Here is a 19,611-nt window from a genome sequence, read left to right on the forward strand (position 1 = left end):
CCATCTCGACGGTGAACAGTGGTTGGTTGGGCACTTCATCCTTAGCTTCAGAGCTTCATGATCCCCTGAAATAAGACGCAGGCCAGCCGACCTGCACTGTGACTCAGATTCCTACACACCTACCCCTTCCCACCAAGCATGAACAGAAAGGGCCTGCCCTCACCTTCCTGGGCACCATCTGGTCAGAGGGCATGGGGCTAAGCTGTCAAAGTGACAGGCCTCTAGGCCAGTCACCTGCCTGGAATCCCAGAGCAGGACTGGAACACGGCCGCCATGTCAAGCAGGCGTAACAGGTTCACATCATGAGCTAAATCTGACTGAGCAATGAGTCCACCGTGGGCGGGAGGAGAGCAGCCACACCCCCGCAGGGAGGCAGCTCCACCACTAAACATTAGCCGAGACCCTGGCATAGAGTCACCCAAAGGATGTGTCAGCCTGAAAGCAGGTACCAGGGCACAGGCCCTCCCAAGACAGGGGGCAACCTACCTTCCACTCTGGCTTCAGGCTCCTTCTGATGTAAGGAGAAATGAGAAAAGACTCTTAAGTGGAAAGGAGCAAACTCATTTTGTCATTAGAATTTCAAGATGTATTTTGGACCATGTTGGAAGCCTAATTCCCATTGTACGAGGCCAGACAAAAATGTAGCAAGAAAATGACAAACCAACACACCTTATGAATATGGATGCCAAAAATCTGCAAGAAAATTCCAGTACACCAAACCCAGAAGAATATAAAAGGTACTATATGCCATCACCATGTGGTATTTATTCCAAGAATGAACAGTGGTTCAACACAAGACAGTTATCTCACCAGAGCAGGAAAAGCATTTTAACAAAATCTGACACTCTTTCACGATAAAAACACTGAACAAACTACGAACAGAAGGGAACTCCTGCAATCTAATGAAGGGCATGTAAGAAAAGCCCACAACTAATACTGTACTTAATAATGAACCTGCTAACACTTTCCCCCAAGATCAGGAACAAGACAAGGATGCCACTTCCATCCAACAATGTACTAGAAATTCTACACAGCAGTCAGGGAAGAGGAAGGGGGGAAAGGGCGTACAAATAAAAAAAGGGAGAAGCCCAACCACTTGCCGTTGTGGATGATGACTGTATATATATTGTTCTTATTTATTTTTATATATTTTTTAGAAATATATATTTTATTGATTTTTTACAGAGAGGAAGGGAGAAGGATAGAGAGTTAGAAACATCGATGGGAGAGAAACATCGATCAGCTGCCTCCTGCACACCCCCTACTGGGGATGTGCCCGCAACCAAGGTACATGCCTTTGACTGGAATCGAACCTGGGACCTTTCAGTCCGCAGGCTGACATTCTATCCACTGAGCCAAACCAGTTAGGGCTATTTATTTATTATTAAATATATAATGTTTTATTTATGTCATGTATTTATGTGCGTGTTTATGTTACACTAAGTTTAACAGAGGTTCTATGGAAAGTAACCTCACAAGGTGGTCTGATCATAAATCCCTAACTGGTCAGGGCATGGTGGTAGTCACCTCCAGGCCTGTAACTTTAGTGCAAGGTTTTAAGACAGCCCTGCCCACTGTTCTTGTGCATCTAGGTTAACACACCTTTGAGTTGCCAGAGTGATACCCTTGGAAGGGGGTATTAATCCAGAAGAGAGCACATAATCTTGTTGACTATCTTGTAATCCAATTTCCACCTCCCTTTCTCCAATCTGGTCCCTTCCTTAATTTCGAATGCATAAAAGAAGCTGCAAAACTATTATTCTCGCCCTGACCGGTTTGGCTCAGTGGACAGGGCGTTGGTCTGTGGACTCAAGGGTCCCAGGTTCAATTCAGGTCAAGGGCATGTACTGGAATTGGTTGTGGGCACATACCCAGTAGGGAGTGTGCAGGAGGCAGCTGATCAATGTTTCTCTCTCATCGATGTTTCTAACTCTCTATCCCTCTCCCTTCCTTTCTGTAAAAAAAAAAAAAAAAAAAAAAAAATCAATAAAATATATATTTAAAAACAACAACAACAAAAAACAACTATTATTTCCCCAAGCATTTGAGATCTTGCTCCCTAGCTTATTATTTTTGAGTCAATTTGACTTGAGTCAAAATAAACTTATAAAATTTTTTTAAAATTAAACTTTAAAAAAGTGTATTAAAACCCTGGAATAAGAGCATATTTGTAGGCAAATATCTATTTCAAATTGAAGACAGCCATGCATACCTTCCCCACAATGTCTACAAGACTAAGTTGGGGGAGAAAGGGAAGAATACCATTTTGATTTGAGTGCTGTCCGTCAGCTGCTGCACCGCGTAAGCATCTTCCGTGTTGTATTGAAGCAGGATCGCCATCTGGAATGTAGATGCCTTTGAGGTCCCCCACATAAAAGAAAGAGAGGCAAATTTAAATACATGGAAAACACCCCACAAACACACCGCCTAAATTTGAAGCACTTAAGACAGTGTGTGCAATTGCACTATAATGTAACGTGTTCCTGAAAGACATCATTTCACCCCTTTTCAAACATTATAATGATTTTGAATTTTCTCCTAAAGTGTTTTGTCCATGTAAATACACACAAGTGCCCACACTCATTTATACAGATAAACACATATTCACCCATCTGGTATATACAGAAACATTAAGCATCACTCTTCAAATTTGTTTTTGCACAAACGCCAAGGAAAATTATTTTTTGGTACATTACTGACACAGAACATATTGAATTACATGTGATTTTTCAATCCTAAGTACTTTGCTGTGTAAAGTCTGACGTGGTTTAAGGCAAATCACGGCACTCTGAGGTAGCTTTCTGGCAACCACGTGATAGGTTCTGCTACCTGAAGCACAGCAGTGAATGACAGCCTGCCGAGGCTCTTCTCCTGCCAGAGCCTCAGCGTTTCCCATGGGATCCCTTCACCCTTCTCTCCCATGATCCAGAGCAACAAGCCTTGGTCACTGAAGTGCAGGCCTGGGTCAGAGCCTCGGGAAGACAAAGATGCTTCGGGAGACTGACTGCTGCCAACCAGGGAATAAGCCACGGGAGGAGTGTGGTGGTGGTTCCGCTGGTGCATACATCTGTCATAACTCAAACTGTACACTTACAATGGGTGCCTTTTTAAAAAAATTGATATTGGAGAGAATGGAACATTGATTAGCTGCCTTCTGCACACCCCATACTGGGGATGGAGCCCATAACCCAAGCATGTGCCTTGATTGGGAATTGAACTGGAGATCTTTTGGTGCATGGGATGACACGCAAACAACTGAGCCACACTGGCCCGGGCATAATGAGTTCCTTACATTGTATGTAAATTATCTCAACAAAGCCGATATAAAAACTGTCTAAAGAATACAAGAATAAAGAAAAATTGTATCTTAAATAAAAATACAAGGGCAGTGAAGAGCAGGGTTACTGCCAAATCTCAAGCTCCCCTGTGCCACAGTGTCATGGCCAACATCATATCCCTTGCTGAGTGTCCACCTGGTCAAAGAAAGGGCATTGACACTTTAGGGACTAAAGTATGAACTCACGAGTTCTTCCATGTGTATTTGGGGATAAAGAAAACAAAATTTCAGTTGTATAGTACGTTACATTCAAGTTGATCGAGACCTCTGGACCTAGTGTAGCAGATGGTATACATTTTAGCTATTTTATCAGAGTGGATTACTGAGAGTTTACTGAGCAGAGTGTGAGCCTGCAATATGCATTCGTAAGTTTCTTAACACGTAAAAACTGACCTATGAGGGTGAGACATTCTCAGAGGGTAAGCAAAGCTCTTAGTTGTGAGGCCCACCCTGCACTAAAGTTCAAGTAGAAAGAACCTGGACTCTTTGAGGGAAAAGACCAAAACTGGAGGTCATTATTACTCAGCACTCAGTGCTGTCATAAGCACCGACAGTTATTATTGATGTGAAACCCCTTTGTCAAAGGAAACGAACTGACCAGCCAGTGTGGCTCAGTGGTTGAGCGTTGACCCACAAACCAGGAAGCCACAGTTTGATTCTGGTCAGAACACATGCCTGGGTTGTGGGCTTGATCCCCAGTAGGGGATGTGCAGGAGGCAGGGGATCAATAATTCTCTCTCATCATTGATGTTTCTCTCTCTGAAATTAATAAAAATGTATTTTTTTAAGAAGGAAACTATTATCACAATTAAATACAGAAAACTCCAGCTTATTAAGCTACCACCTGAACACTTGATGTGTGGCAGGCAGGAGCTGTACCAAACAATTATTGATACATTATTTCATTTAATTTTCTGAAGCAGAAGCACTTACATCCTCATTTTATGGAACAGAAAACAGGTGAGACTCAGCATCATCAGTAAGTAACTTGTCCCTTAGCCAGAAAGAGAACTCAGCTCCTCTGACTTCTAAGATCCACACTGTTTCCTTAACCTCTATTCTATTTTCCCAGAAGCTTAACTCTAGCATAAATCACTGGATTCTGATTTCTACAATTTGTCTTATCTTCATTTAGACTTAAAAAACATTTCAAAATAAGAAGGTGACCTACCTGCAAAGTGTATCTGTTCTTGAAGCAGTTTGTGACCAGTTCTCCTTTGGAGAGTTGGTACAACCATGTCAACTTCCTGCCGCTATGACGACTAGCGTAGAAAGCAGTGAATCGCTGGTAGCTACGTTCCAGCTGGAGGAAGGGACAGCATTATGTGAATACACATCTCATCATGTTTTTCAGATAAACACTATTCCGAGTTTACAAAGTCAGTGCTTACATCAAAGTAAAATACAAATGCCATGCGTTGGACTCTTGCAAAGCAGAGGAAACTAAACATTTGAAGGTACAATCAAAAGAGGTTTCTACTTTAGACAGGTGGGACCAGTCATGATGTTCGTCACAGCCCTCACTAGGTCCCATGTGCGGGAGGGAAGGCAGGCACTCTTCTGAGTGGAACAGAGGCAGCCACAGGACTGCGTGGCACGTGGCCCAGCAGGAAGGCCTTCACAGGCGCACCTGCCCTCAGCAGTGAACGGAAGAGAGGGCACACTCACCTCTGACGGCAAGGCGAACGTGCAGGACTGCTGGAAGGGCCACGAGCCAGAGCTCAGCACCTGAATACTGAAGTCCACTGGGGCGGGTGGGAATCAGGGAGACAACTCATTAGTCTTAGAAAATGGAAAACACTCTTTATTAAAACACAGTCAATCAAAATCCTGCTTCAATATAAAACTCAGAATTTAATTTCAATTAAATTATTTATTCAATTAAAATCAGCAAAAGGTGGGAAAGCCAGAAATTCTTTTCCTCTGAAGAGTTTTTTTGTTTCACGCCTAACTCGGAATCAGGACATCAGAGGCCTGCTTCCTTCATCTGCTGTCGTCGAGGCACAGATGGACACCCGAACGCACACAGCCATGCAGCACACAAACAGCTGCCACCAGGCCACTGCTCAGCTGTCAAGTCAGCAATGGAATAGTTCCTTCACTTTGGGAGAACCCCCCGTTTTCAGAAAGACAAAATGACTGATGACGTCAGTATAAGCTACACTTACAAGCCCAGCCTGTCCTAGCTCCCAATGCCCACCTGAAGCCACCTGCTCTATTTTAGTTGGACTTTGTTATCTATATGACCAAATCAGTTTCTTATACGAAGAAAAAAAATTTTTTAGAATGGATCCGAACTAAGATTAAAAAAATAATTAGCCCTGGCTGGTACAGGTCAGTTGGTTGGAGCATTGTCCCAAACACTGAAAGGTTATAGGTTTGTTCTCAGTCGGGGCACATGCCCAGACTGCAGGGTCGACCCCTGATTGGGACGTGCATGGGTGGCAACTGAGCGATGTTTCTCTTTCTTTCTCTCAAATCAATAAAAACATGTACTTGGGTGAGGACTAAAAATAATCATAAAAATCATAAAAATAGTCCTGAGCTGGCAGGTACCTGTGGTAGGGGGGCCATGCCAGCAAATCGAAGAGTTCTCGGCTGAGGACCTGGATGTAGCCACCAACTCAGCTGCCCAAACTCCTTGCAAGCCATGCTCAGTATAGGCCCCTGGGAGAGGCCAGCACGCTTCCATGGCTGTCATCGCTAATGTCGCACAAGAATCAGGAGTAGAACAGAGCATCTGGGAGGAACTCCTTGTTTGTCTATGCTTGGATTTTTGATAGGATCCACCACCCTTACTTGACAACTGCCATCTCTCTCATTTGCTATAAAGGGCACGACTTTGCTCAGAACACTGCCTGTAAAAGGAGCTTGTGAACATGCAGATACTCACGGTCCAGTGGCTCTGAATTTGTCAGGTGCTTTTTGAACTGTTCGTTTAAATCTTTGCTCACGCCAATGTCCTGGAACATCCGCTGAAGTTTAGAGGTATACTCAAACCCACATGCTTGCTGAAATAGACCCAGATAATGGTCTTATTAACTTCTATAGAAATATAAACGTACACAAGGGAATCTGAGAGCAATCACAGTACATGACACATGCTTCATTGTTAAATTACTACTAAAGCTTGTGCCAGTTAACTACATTTCACGGTATAAATATGCACTGGTTTGATTAATATACCATTAAATAACAGAGGTATAAACGGAACAGTTAAGTCATTATACACAGGATAACTATCACTTGAGCATCTAAGGTCAAGAATTTGTGACTCTTTGGCAGAACACACAGGTGACATAATTTGTCTATGTTGCTTAACCGCTGGTATGGAATGAACTATGTCCCCCAAATTCCTATGTTGAAGCCCCAACCCCCAACGTGATTGTGCCTGGAGGTGGGCCACAGGGAGATCGTGAAGTTTAGATGTGGCCACATGGATGAACTTCCACGAGGGAATAGCCATTCTAGGAAGGCACCAGCAAGTTTACTCTCTCTGCCATGTGAGGACATGGTAAGAAGGTGACCATCAGCAAGCCATGAAGAGAGCCCTCACCAGAAACAACCTTAGCCGGCCCCAACTTCCCAGCTTCCATCATTGTGAGAAATAAATTTCTGTTGTTTAAGCTACCCAGTTATGGTATTTTTTAATGAGGCCCACGCAAAGTGAGACACCCACATAATTATAATTGCAGGTCAAAGTGAAATAGCTCTAAGACATAACAACACCTGACAGGCCAGAAAGCCTGGAAACAAATGCAGGCTACATGCAGAGGCTGGGAAGAAAGAAAAAACTTCTCAATAGCAAAGTAAAATGACTTTCTGTCCTGCAGATACAACCAAACCCAGAGCAAAGCCAAACACCCAATCATCCAAAGCCAACAGCAGTGTGTGCGGGCACGCCATGCTGTGCAATCCTGATGGGCCGGTGCTTGCGCTCAGGTGGTGGGCAGAGCAGTCAGGCCAGGCAGGAACAGAAGGCCCTAAGAGCCCAGCTGGCATGGCTCAGTGGTTGAGCGTCAACCTATGAACCAGGAGATCACGGTTTGATTCTCATCAGGACACATGCCCGGGTTGCCGACTCCATTCCGTGTGGGACGTGCAGGAGGCAGCCGATCGATGATTCTCTCTCATTATTGATGTTTCTCTCTCTCTCTCCCTCTCACCTTCCTTTCTCTGAAATCAATAAAAATATATTATATATATAAAAAAGAAGGCCCCAAGAGTGGGCAGGTCTGAGGGAGGACCTAGACTTGTTATGTGATTCTGGCAGGTTTTCAGCAGAGCTCACCCTATACAAACTCCTCGTTATACACTGATGAATTGCTTTGCCCAACTAATAATAATATTTCTGGGGAAACTACAAACTTTAGTAATGGCTTAAGAAAGAGATTGTTTCAGGAAAAGACGAACTTTACCTTTAATTTGGAGATCATGCTCGCTTCGGCATCATCACTCGCACTGTTCTGGTGCACGAGTCTTTTGGCCAGCATCTTCGCATAGAACTTCTGGAACACATCCTTGTCCTCTATGTACTTGAAGACAACCATCTGGCAAAGCCATAGAAAGAGCACACTGAGGGCCTCCCAGTCTGATGCGTGTCAGGGCCAACACATGTACCTTATCTGGCTTGGTATCACGGCAAAATAATGCTGCCCCATAGTCTTTAAATATACTCATAGACAACATAATTAAATAACATTGGTTTGGTCTGGACTTAGTACTATGTGGAATGTACAAATGTTAAAATTAATGCCGCAGCCCTGGCTGGTTTGGATCAGTGGATAGAGCATCAGCCTGCGGACTGAAGGGTCCCAGGTTTGATTCCAATCAAGGACACATGCCCAAGTTGTGGGCTCGATCCCCAGTAGGGGGTGTGCGTGCAGGAGGCAGCCTATCGATGATTCTCTCATTACTGATGTTTCTATCTCTCTTTCCCTCTCCTTTCCTCTCTGAAATCAATAAAAATATAAAATAAAATTTAAAAAGGATTAATGACTCAAATTTAAGGAGCAAACCACAGATTCAAAATAAAGTAAATGATTCCATTATTTTTCATATTTCAAGTGCCCTTATATAACCTTAAAACAACTGTCAGATGAATGGCCACTAAAATGAGTATGACTATTAAGCATCTTACCACTTGATTGAGTGTATCTTCTAGTTCTGCTTCTTCTGGGTTCTTGGAACTGAAATTTAAGGAAAAGGCAATGTTTTAGAACAAATCAGCAAACATTTCATCAACAAGCGCCACTTAGCCAAACTATTAAACCAGAATGTGGTTTGAACACTGAAATAATCAGCTTCCTTCAGACTGGTCCATTAAGGGGGAAGTCACCATTTCCTACTATGGCCGTTTGGTAACAACCTTACACTGCAACTCTATCATGGAAAGACAGATTGTGAAACAACTATGTAGAATATCCAGGATGAAAATCAACAAAAGAAATTAAAAAGTTAATGAAACATTCTGAATCAAGTTTTCCTGTAATATAATCCATTTAAATATAAGGAAATACTTTTCTAATTGCCTCTACAACATGCTTTAACTTAAAAGAAAAAAAGACGTAGTTTCCTTTTAATGACCTAATAATGAAAGAGTTTAAACTACTATTAAAGTGTTATCTTCTGTTTGTAGTTACGCCTACAAAACGGATGGCTGTCCTTTAATAACTGATTTATTCATTGTATTCTACCAAGAAATATTCATCACAAGGTGATTTCCGAGTTAGTGAAGATGTTAAGGTTTTACTACAAGAGACCTTTCTAAATACGCCGCCACAAATCATAGAAGATGGCCCGGCCACCAACAAGGTGCTGAAGAGCTGTTTCCAGACAGCCGTCAGCTCAGAACCCACCCTGCTCTCCAAACCCACGGGTCAGGGCTGCTTCTCTGTCCTGTAGCCGCTTAACTTAGCACCTACTCGACTCCATGCAGCAGCACATGCTCATTAATGGAACCCTCTGCCATTCTGTCTGCTTTAGTGGCCTCAATGCAGAAATCAAGAGAGTTGGTAAGAGCTATTCATCAAAAGACAACAGATTTAAAAGACAGTATACTCTGCCCAATAAACAAAATGAGGTCCTATCAGGGTACCTCCATATTAAAAATATTGAAAATTTTAATATTATGTACCTAAAATATGAAGTCAAGCCGAAGAGGCATTCTAACTTAAAGTCCGTTTTCAGTCCTGAAATGAATACCCCAGAGGATCTGACTAGAGTTTGTAAGTTATACATGAGCTGTGCAATGATTAGGAGAAAACACCACCTACTCAATCTCACTGGCCATGGCATGTGTCTTTCTGATGAAGTCAGAGATCGTGATTAACCTTATCAAACACTTCCCATGCCCACTGGAAGACACAGTTGTTCATACAGTGAATTACGCCAGATTTGCTACTGCTGAGCCATCCTTACATTCCAAGAAAGCTACACTATGTCCTAGAGAATTGTTTTTCAGTTCACAGATAAATTTAGTTTGCTAAGATTTTACTCCAGATTCCACAACTCTAAGTGAGTTTGGTTTGCTGTCTTTTTCTAGGTATGTGGAGGTATTCTTGGTCTTTTTCTTTTTAAAATATATTTTATTGATTTTTTACAGAGAGGAAGGGAGAGAGATAGAGAGTTAGAAACATCGATGAGAGAGAAACATCGATCAGCTGCCTCCTGCACACCTCCCACTGGGGATGTGCCCGCAACCCAGGTATATGCCCTTGACCGGAATCGAACCTGGGACCTTTCAGTCTGCAGGCCGACGCTCTATCCACTGAGCCAAACCGGTTTTGGCCTTGGTCTTTTTCATAACGGGGTTATGCAAGCTATGCAACGTTTGTTGCTGTGATGACTGGAACTGTAAAACAAGAAGCCATTCAAGTGGAAGAAGCTGAGGAAAACTACACCAGAAACATGAAGTTAGTGAGAACTTCAAAAAACACAACCTAGGAGAGAATCACAGTAGATTATGCTGCCTCTGGCTCTTAATACATACTTCAATAGCATAAGTACTGGTTGAGAAAGAAGACGGTTAAAATATAAAGAATATGGAACCACTATAGGACAAACTCACTATGTAAAGATAAAAGTTCACAGGAACCAAAGTGCCACAGTACATGGAGCACCTTCTGCTTTGAAAGCAGCCGGGGGGGTTGGGGGGGTGGGGTTGGGGGGGGGGTGTGTGCAGGAGAGGCTGCAGCCACAAGTTCTCAACTGGAAATAGCTCGACTAGTAGAAAAGAAACAACCAGCAGATGGAAGAGAAACGGCTACTTCGTACTGTCACTGCCACCCTTGCCACAGCCAGTGTGACTAACCAAATGGGCCATGCAGCCTGCAAGTTTTCAAGACATTAGTTATATAAGAAAAAAAATGACCTGGGCATGTAACAAACAGCATGGAGTTTCCTTTAGGAGACAAAGATTATTAGCTTTAAAGTATTTTCTCGAGATAGAAAAATTACAATTTCCTGCATGTCAAATGTGATACAAATTTTAATGCCTCAATGAAAGTCGAGACTTTAAGAGGTTTGTTAAGAAAAACAGGAGTCACTGTACCTCTTCTTCAATAAGGAGTCACAGTATCGAGCCAGCAACTCGGGGGACTTACTGGACGACTGAGCCATCTTGGTGACAGCGTTGTTGTTTATGAAGCGCCCACAAGCCTGCGATCACACAAAACCCAGTTAGAGGGCCACGTTGTCGCCTCCTCCATGGAAAGCCACGTGCTGACACACCCACCTTGTCCAGGGCGGCCACGAAGCCTGCGTCGTTATTGAATGCTGACATGACCAGGGCGTTGTACTTTTTATGAACATCCAGTACTGTCTGCACGTACATTTTGGGATCCTTGTGTAGGGAAACAAACAAAAGATGGTCACTGGGGATTAAATTGATATACTTCTTCAATGTTAATGCGTAAGATCAAGAAATAGTTTTGGTTCCATTATCAAGACACATAGGGCATTTTCTTTATGGATGTAGTAAAATATACTCCCCACATCTGAAATTAAATATTCATTTCAAGCTTGTATGAAAAACAGTGATTTTTAAAATTATTTGAAAAGTCAAAGGGATCACAGAAAACAACATTATCAAAGGGATAGCTTTGCTTGCCACTTTTTGTTGTTAACAGTTCACATTCTGGACTCTGGGCTGGAGAGAGCAATCGGCCAGTTACTGAGAAGTCAGCTGGCAGGCGGTGCTGAGGAATGCAGGGTTCAGGGTGGGGGCCGGACCTGGCAGTGAGGGCTGACTTGCTCACTGACCAAACAGAAGACTCCATGGACTAATCAAGGGAACTAGGAGGAGAAAGACCAGAGCCTGGGAGACAGGCAGGCAGTTGGGGTCTATAGACAGAGAAACATTATACTGGAAACAGAACGGAAAGGTCAGACACGGGATTCTGGAGCGATGCAGAAGGAAAGTAGACAGGCCCAAGTGATGACAAGAACAGAGCAGCTGATGCTGAGGGACGGTCACAGTCACCCAGTGAGGTTGGTCCTATCTATATCCCCATTTTACAGATGAAGAAACTAAGTCACGGTGAAGCATCTGGTCAAGGCATTAACTGGTGGCAGAATCAGGCTGGAACCCAGGGAGCCCAACTCCCAAATCAGCATCTCCTCCAGGGCTCTGCTGGGAGACACGTGGGGGACAAGTTGGAGGACAGGAGAGGCTGGTGCTGAGGCTGAGCCTGGGCAGGAGAGGCCTGAGGGGCAGGGAGCTTAACTGGTTTTCAATTTCCTGACAGATATTAAACTTGAGAATTCAGGAATGAGAAACCAGAATTCCCCAAATGTTAACTATTCTGCATTTTTGTAATGCTTTATTTACTTGTTTTTCAATAGTAATAAATAAACATTAAGAGCAAATCCCTGTTCTGTGATAAACTTACAGTAAGAGTTTCAGAGGTTTTCTATTACAATAAAAATGCAAGGTTCACTGTTACTATGAACAAATGTATTGTGACAAGATTAATCTCAATATGAACAGTGGCCTCTACCTGATACAGACGTTTGAGAAGAGAACATATTAAAAGGGAACATACACAAAATAATTGCATACACAAAAATCATGTGAGGTATTGGAAGCTACTACCACATGTATTTACTACTTAAACGTTGTCTATCTTATAAAGCAGCAGCATTAACTACCCCATGTGCTCATCTTACTCTTGTTTGATGACAACTATTCCAGACATGGAAAAACATCCTCCATTCACAGAGCACCTCCCAAAACACCTCCTGGTGGGCACACATTGCACTCCATGTTTCTTTAACCTGAAAATAGTGCCTGCTGGACTCACTTTTGGTTTTGCTTTGAAATTACTAATGCTTTTGCCAATTCAGATTTTAGATCGCTTTCTGAGTTAATGTCTATTTATTTTACAACATTCACATATTTTACTTTTTGCATTTTTTGTTATTTACAAAGAACTTTATCCTATAGCAAGTATCCAAATACTAGCATTATTGGGGAGTATTAGAATAAGATAACATTCAAGGTCACACAAAACCCAGTTAGAGGGCACGAGCTGTCGCCTCCTTCAAGGTCAAGGTCAACACATTACAAAAACTGAACATCGAAATCACCAATCTAAGGACTTGCTTTGCTTCCAAAACTTGCTACTTCTCCCACGATCTCACAGGATTTATAGAAAGTATATTATGTACATCAACATATTAATATTTATTTTATTTGCAAGAATGACTCACCCTTAGCCACAGAAAGGGCCACTCACATCTCTAACTTAGCATCACCCACAAGGCTGAATGGCTTTCTAGCACATGCTCCAGTCCTGGGCCCTCATGACCTTCAACTTCCATTGTACACACCGGTGCCCCTACCCTAGCCTTGGACTGTCATCAATGGAGTCCTCTGAACCAGGAATATCTGTGTTGACTATTATACTGGCAGGAGAATTATGCTGCTTTCCTTTGTTTTCTTGATCAATTTTTCTTAGATTCAGGATTTAGAAAAATATAAATCCTCAAAATATCTTCCCCAAGGGCATAGATGTCTGCAGACTCCAATTTCAAGATTCCTTCTAATACAGGAGGAGATGCAGCCAGGAGTCTGGCTGGTGAGAAGTCAGAGTTTGAATGGAAACTACTAGGGGAAGAGTGTGCGGCAGCACTGAGCCTTGGGAATCTGAATTCAGCACTTGAGATCCAGACAACAGGCACTTAGGAACCTGACAAGGGCAGATGGAGGCGGGCACACACTGGAATAACACAGAGGAGAGGATTTTAAGGAAGGGCAGTCAGCAGTGCCCCTTAGAGAAAAGGCATTCAGAGGGCGATTGACTATCTTGAGGTAGACGAGGATCTTCAGGTGTTTCAGAGGGCACCACTGCTTGGTTATATGGGAGCGGGAGGGAACATCGGTTGGATCAAATGCGTTGTCAAGGAAATGAGGACTTTCAATGTTTAAAAAGTGAAGGGAGCAGTGACCATTTGCTCATGACCACTCTGTATTCAGTATACAGAGCTCTCCATGTAAGAAACCTGACACCACTCAGGGGCGTCCCTGAGGGAGCCTGTTCAACTCCCCACTGAGCTCACACCCCTATCCTGGGGGCGGGGAGAGAGCCTCTTGTCTCCCAGCTCCTGAACCTCTCCTGAATTGCTCTCTCTCCACTTTCCCTTTCCTTTTTTTTGTTTTTGAAATTTTATAATAGTTTATTTGAGTCAAACTGACAACATACTAGTACACTGGGAAGAGAGATCTCAAATGCTCTGCTTCCATTTCTTTTCTTTCAACTGCACAGTGTGGGAAAAAATTCCAATATGTTCACAATGACAAAGAATAGAAAATGCACCCCCTGTGCTCCTCACCCAGCTTCAATAATGAACAAACACAAAACCCGTCCATTACAAAGTCTTTCTTGCTAACCCTCTCTTCCCTCCACCTCACCACACTACCCGTATCATTCTCCATCTCAACTACCTACCAACCTAACTGGCATACTCACAGCCACTTTCATCCTGTCAGTGCATTTCTACACAATACTGAGTTTTAGAAACAGAAATCGGCCTGGACCCCAAGGTTTCAGGTTCAATCCCTGGTCAAGGCACATACAAAAATCAGCCAATGAATACATAAATAAGTGGAACAACAAATTAATGTCTTTCTCTCTCCCTTCCCCTCTGTTTCGGGGGGGGGGGGGGGAGGAGAAAGAAAAAAGATAAACAGAACCTGATCTTGTCAGTTTCATGCTTATTCCCTCCCCTGGTTTCCTCTGGACTCAAGATCCAGAAGGTACCATCAATATGGCTCTAAGGTACCACTTCCCCTCCTGTCAGCCCAGACCTCTTGGTTCTTAGAATGGGTGGTGTTTACCATGCAGTGTCTTTGCTGTGTAGGCCCCCCTCCCCACCTGCCCTTGTCTTATTAGCTCTAACTCTTCTATTGATTTTGAGTATTTTCTCAGGGAAACTCTCTGAACTTCCAAGATAGGTTAGGCCACCCTGTTACATACCAGACCTAAACTCCACTGAACACCAACCACACCGTGAGTCGTGGGCTAAGGGCAGCCTCTCTTGCCAAGACCCTGTCCACTCCACTGACACCTGCTATGGGTAAGCCTAGGGTAGTGACACCCACCAACTCTCTTATGACACTAAATCAGAAACCTAAGCATTATGGAATCATTACCTTTTATTCCACACACTCTCACTAAAAGGATGAAGCCTCACAGAACTCACCTATCTGATGCTATTTTAGACAACGAAGTGCACATGGCACTCGAAGAGGTCTGTGGGCCTGGTCCCCCAAGAGCTGGCAGGTCTCAGAGCAGACTCGGCGGATCACTGGGAACCCTAAATAATATCCTCACTCAGCCAGAAGAGGTATGTCAAGGTGCAACAGGCTTGAGGGGTCACCCTCCGCATTGCAGGCCTGTAAGGTGGCGCTCTCCAATGACAGATCTGACCATTCCTTGGAAACCTGCTGTCGCCCAGAGCCACCTGAGGTACCACGCCTCCTGTCCAGTCAGGACTGAACAAAGCTCCGTTACAAAGGAGCTGAAGACAGTCCTTGAGGACGGCCAGTCACCATCACAGAGCACCGCAGGACATGGGCCTCGCTCAATGCTGATGGCCTTCCCTTGAGGCCACTTTACTTTGAGGAGGAAAAGGGAAAAAATGAAATCTCACTGATTAACAAAAATACACCATGCACTTCTTTGGGGGTGGCACAAGACTTTTCCCCATAAGCACTAGCACTTGGTCTTTGGAGTAACATTATCTTCGTACAAAACAGAGCAGAATTTCAGAGAAAGAACAACCACAAACCATCAACTGCAGAGAAAACGGGTAACAATCCGCAGGCATACACATTACACACTTTGACAATGACCTGTGGAAATTTTAACCTAGGTTGGCTTTCCCCATCACTCAGTGTGTTTCTGAGCCGTTCCCCCATTGCCAGCCTGTATGCAATAGGGAATAAAATTAATTGACTTTGATATTAACTAATAGAAAAAACCCCACACCAAACTGGCAGATGAGAGGGCTCAAATACTAATACAGTCAAACCTCGATTCTTGAACGTCTCCCATCTCAAACAATTCACTTCTCAGCCTGACAACCTTTCATGCTGAGAGCTCTATGGTGTCACAAGGCTCTCAGGCAACAACGGAGCATGAGTCAGTTTACCGCTGTTAAAACCTCGGGATATTGTGCTGTGAATAATATTAATTTTTCATTTATACTGTACATTTCCTCCTTTCTTTATTAAACTTTCATTTAAATTTCATGTCCTTTTTGTTTTTAAAGTGCTTATTTATAGGTTAAACAGTACATTAGATGTGTACTGTATATAAGAAAGGTTAAAATGGAATCATTTGGGGGTCTGGAATGGGTTAATTCAATTTACATTATTTGCAACAGGGAAAAAATGATTCAGCTTTCGAACAGCCATGTGGAATGAAGTAAGTTCGAGAAACGAGGTTCCACTGTACAATATTCTCCCATTTTCTTATGAGTCTTTCTACTCCATCATCCAACCTCTTTCCATCCGCAGAAATCAGCTGTTTTTCTGACTGAGAATGATTTAAAGTTTAAAATGCCAAGACAAAAACCTAACAATTTTCCCAGCACTTTCTATTCTCATCCTTTTATCCTCTGTCCATGGGCTACTTTTTACTTAGTCTCAGACTATAATTAATAAATCTTTACACTGATTATTACCTGTGGATTCTGATAAACCTCTACAAATTCCTGGTCTCAGTCATGGAACTCTGGGCTTTTATTTCCACCCTTGCCCCCATCCCACCCTGGTTATCCCCTGCGTTCTCGCTCACAGCTCACACAGACTTCGCCCTTTAGTATTAACTCTATACGTGCTGAGCTCTAAGTTGACCAAGCACTGAGAGATCAGAGGTGAAAACACTAAACTTTTTTTAAAAAAATTGATTTCCGAGAGGAAGGGAGAGGGAAATAAAGATACAAAAATCAATGATGAGAGAGAATCATCGATTGGCTGCCTCCTGTACACCCTCTACTTACTGGGGACTGAGCCTGCCAAGATGTGCATGTGCCCCTGGCCAGAATTGAACCCGGGACGCTTCAGTCTGCAGGCTAATGCTCTATCCACTGAGCCAAACCGGCTAGAGCTGAAAGTGGAACTAAGTTAGACTTGCCAGGAAAAACTGTGACTTCTTTAAGAGGAAGAATGATGACTGCCCTAACCGGTTTGGCTCAGTGGATAGAGCATCGGCCTGCGGACTCAAGGGTACCAGGTTCGATTCCAGTCAAGGGCATGTACCTTGGTTGTGGGCACATCCCCAGTAAGGAGATGTGCAGGAGGCAGCCAATCGATGTTTCTCCTTCATCGATGTTTCTAACTCTCTATCCCTCTCCCTTCCTCTCTGTAAAAAATCAATAAAATATATATTTTTTAAAAAAAGAATGATGTTTCAGAAGTGAGCTCAGGAAGAGGTGCAGTGCACACAGGAGGTAAGAGGGAGGCTGCTTATCTCAACAGGTGCTGCTGGTGAGACACCAGGTCAGGGGCTGTCTCTGGTCTTGAGCCAAGTAGGGGCCAACTCAGAAATTAAAAATATATGGCAAAGATTAACCCGAAATTTAGTCTGATGTGGGTATAAAGTCAGATTTGGACAAGCAGCAGCTCCCATAATGGGCTTACTTGTGAAAGGATTAAAGTCTTCCCTACAGACGAAAGAAAAAAAGAGTTTATCCTGAATGTAAATATGAAACAATGAATCTTTTCATAGCCTGATTATCCTAGACTAAAAATGGACACCTGTGTGCTTTTTCTTCTCGAGAAAATGATCATTCTCCACTCCATGGCAAGACAGAAAATAAACTCACCAGTTTAGCGCTATGCCTTCTGAACCATTTACACATCAGCTTCCACTAATTCTGTGTAATTAGTCTTGAGTTGCGTACAAAACGGCTTTTTTTACCCTCAAGCAGCTCCTTCCCTTTCTGCCTCTTTCCCTTTTCTACATCCACTGCATCCAAATTGGCAACTTCTTTTTTTTAAAAACTTTCAAACATATTCAAAATAAAAAATAGTACAATCAGCCCCACGGTTTAGGGTTTTCTCACCCCAGCCTCTTCATACAAGTTAAAATTTTATGGATGTGTGTTTCATCTCTTGTCATCAAGGCCAAGTTAGATGCCAATGTGAGGTTCCCTTGCTGATTTTAGCACTGCACGAGTAATCTCCCTTATTACCATCCACAGAATGGTTAAAATCAGGACTAAGTTATTTATGCAGTTTACTCTGGAAGAAAGGGAACCTTGGATGTAAATCTGCCAGAAGCACCCAGTCCTGCTGTTACTCTGTTCATGTAAGTTCAAATGCAATCAAGCTACTTTATTTTATTTTTTTATTTTTGAAGCTTTTAAATGTCAGCTTTATTAAGGTATAATTTACATAAAAATACAACTGGATGAGGTTTAACAAATGCAGTCTTGGAACCATCACCTGTCTAGATAAAATGTTTTCATCACTCCAAAAACTTCATCAGGCCCCTCTGCTGCCAATCTCCTTCTGCCCAGGCAGCATAAGGTAATGGTTACCCACTGGATACAGTGAGTTCTGAAGTCCAATCACTAGAACTCAAGTACAGGTACAACAAAGAAACCAGTTACTTAATCCAAACATAAAATATAAGGGAAAAAGGATTGTAATAAAACAGCTTTCAGTGTATAGGATGCTAATTTGTGACCTTGTAAGCACAATTACTGGGAATGTTTAAATAGCTTGTTTAACTGCTGGGCCTTTTCACTTTCTCGGTTGAACCCAACACCAGTAAGAGATAAGCCATTTTCATCCTTTATGGGAGTAAGTCTCAAATAAAGCTATTTATACTGGAGAAAAAACTTTTTGCAAACACTCCTTGGGCCCTATCACAGATCTAGTAACTCTTCTAAGTCTTGTAAAAGGTTCCTAGGCTAAAGAAACACTGTCCTGTAACAATACTAGTCCTGTGACAATACTTATATACCGACATAACTTTGAGTACATTAAGTTTCTGAAAAAGTGTTAGTTTTTGCTTACAAAAGACAAAATAATGAAACATATAGAATTTGTTTATTCTCCCATTCATTTCTTGAGCTCCAGTGAGTGAGCTCAAGCAAGAATACAAAAATAAATTTGACAACTGAATCTTCACAAATATCTTGTCACCTACTGCATTTGGAATATTTTTATGGCTATATCTAATGTATTTATATCTGGCTGCTCTAGATTGAAAAAAATATATATAATGTTTACACAAAAAAGGTAGCACTAATTGTGAATTCCTAGGATACTTGCAACAGTCAAGGTTCAAATGAAGGTACTGTCCTGTGATATCTGAAATTCAAACAACTTTTATTTAAATTGGAAAAAAACACACAATTAAAACTGCATTAATAGTCAAAACCCTTAGTTATAAAAATCCTAAAAACTATTTCTATATAAGGCAGACGTAGTTCTAGGTTAATAAGACCAATTTGACTTGAGACTATGCTTTCAATGGTAAAGAATGGAAAATAGGTTATTTACAGAAAACATTATCCACATATGTACTCAGGTACAAATCTGGTGACAAAAGAGACTTTTAAAAGCATGTTGAATTCTCAGAAGCAATTCTCAAAGAGCTTAGTTTTGTTTTCTTGGATTTTAAAACCGCCTAAGATCCTTCTTCATCTTTGATCTTGGGAGCCAGATAGTACTTTAAATGTCCCCTATCAGCAATTTTATACCCTACTTTTAAAAAATATATTTTTATTGATTTCAGAGAGGAAGGGAGAGAAAGAGA

At 42.3% G+C, this 19,611-nt stretch overlaps 1 protein-coding gene across 5 annotated transcripts in view; it reads right to left on the reverse strand.

The window, feature by feature from the left end:
- Positions 1-19,611, reverse strand: part of CUL1 (cullin 1) — a 100,949-nt gene that overhangs the window by 3,141 nt on the left and 78,197 nt on the right. For 4 of the 5 annotated variants that reach the window (XM_036328428.1, XM_036328430.1, XM_036328427.1 and 1 more), the window contains 8 exons: positions 11,073-11,180; positions 10,890-10,996; positions 8,478-8,526; positions 7,756-7,887; positions 6,231-6,348; positions 5,006-5,082; positions 4,509-4,640; positions 2,263-2,355 (listed from right to left, as the gene is read on the reverse strand). In XM_036328428.1, coding sequence (XP_036184321.1) covers positions 2,263-2,355; positions 4,509-4,640; positions 5,006-5,082; positions 6,231-6,348; positions 7,756-7,887; positions 8,478-8,526; positions 10,890-10,996; positions 11,073-11,180 — 816 coding nt within the window. Of the gene's footprint in view, positions 1-2,262; positions 2,372-4,508; positions 4,641-5,005; positions 5,083-6,230; positions 6,349-7,755; positions 7,888-8,477; positions 8,527-10,889; positions 10,997-11,072; positions 11,181-19,611 lie in introns of all 5 variants that reach the window. The other variant, XR_004970931.1, reaches the window with a different exon arrangement.

The sequence above is a fragment of the Myotis myotis genome, unplaced genomic scaffold (genome assembly GCF_014108235.1).
Source record: "Myotis myotis isolate mMyoMyo1 unplaced genomic scaffold, mMyoMyo1.p scaffold_m19_p_11, whole genome shotgun sequence".
Taxonomy (NCBI): domain Eukaryota; kingdom Metazoa; phylum Chordata; class Mammalia; order Chiroptera; family Vespertilionidae; genus Myotis; species Myotis myotis.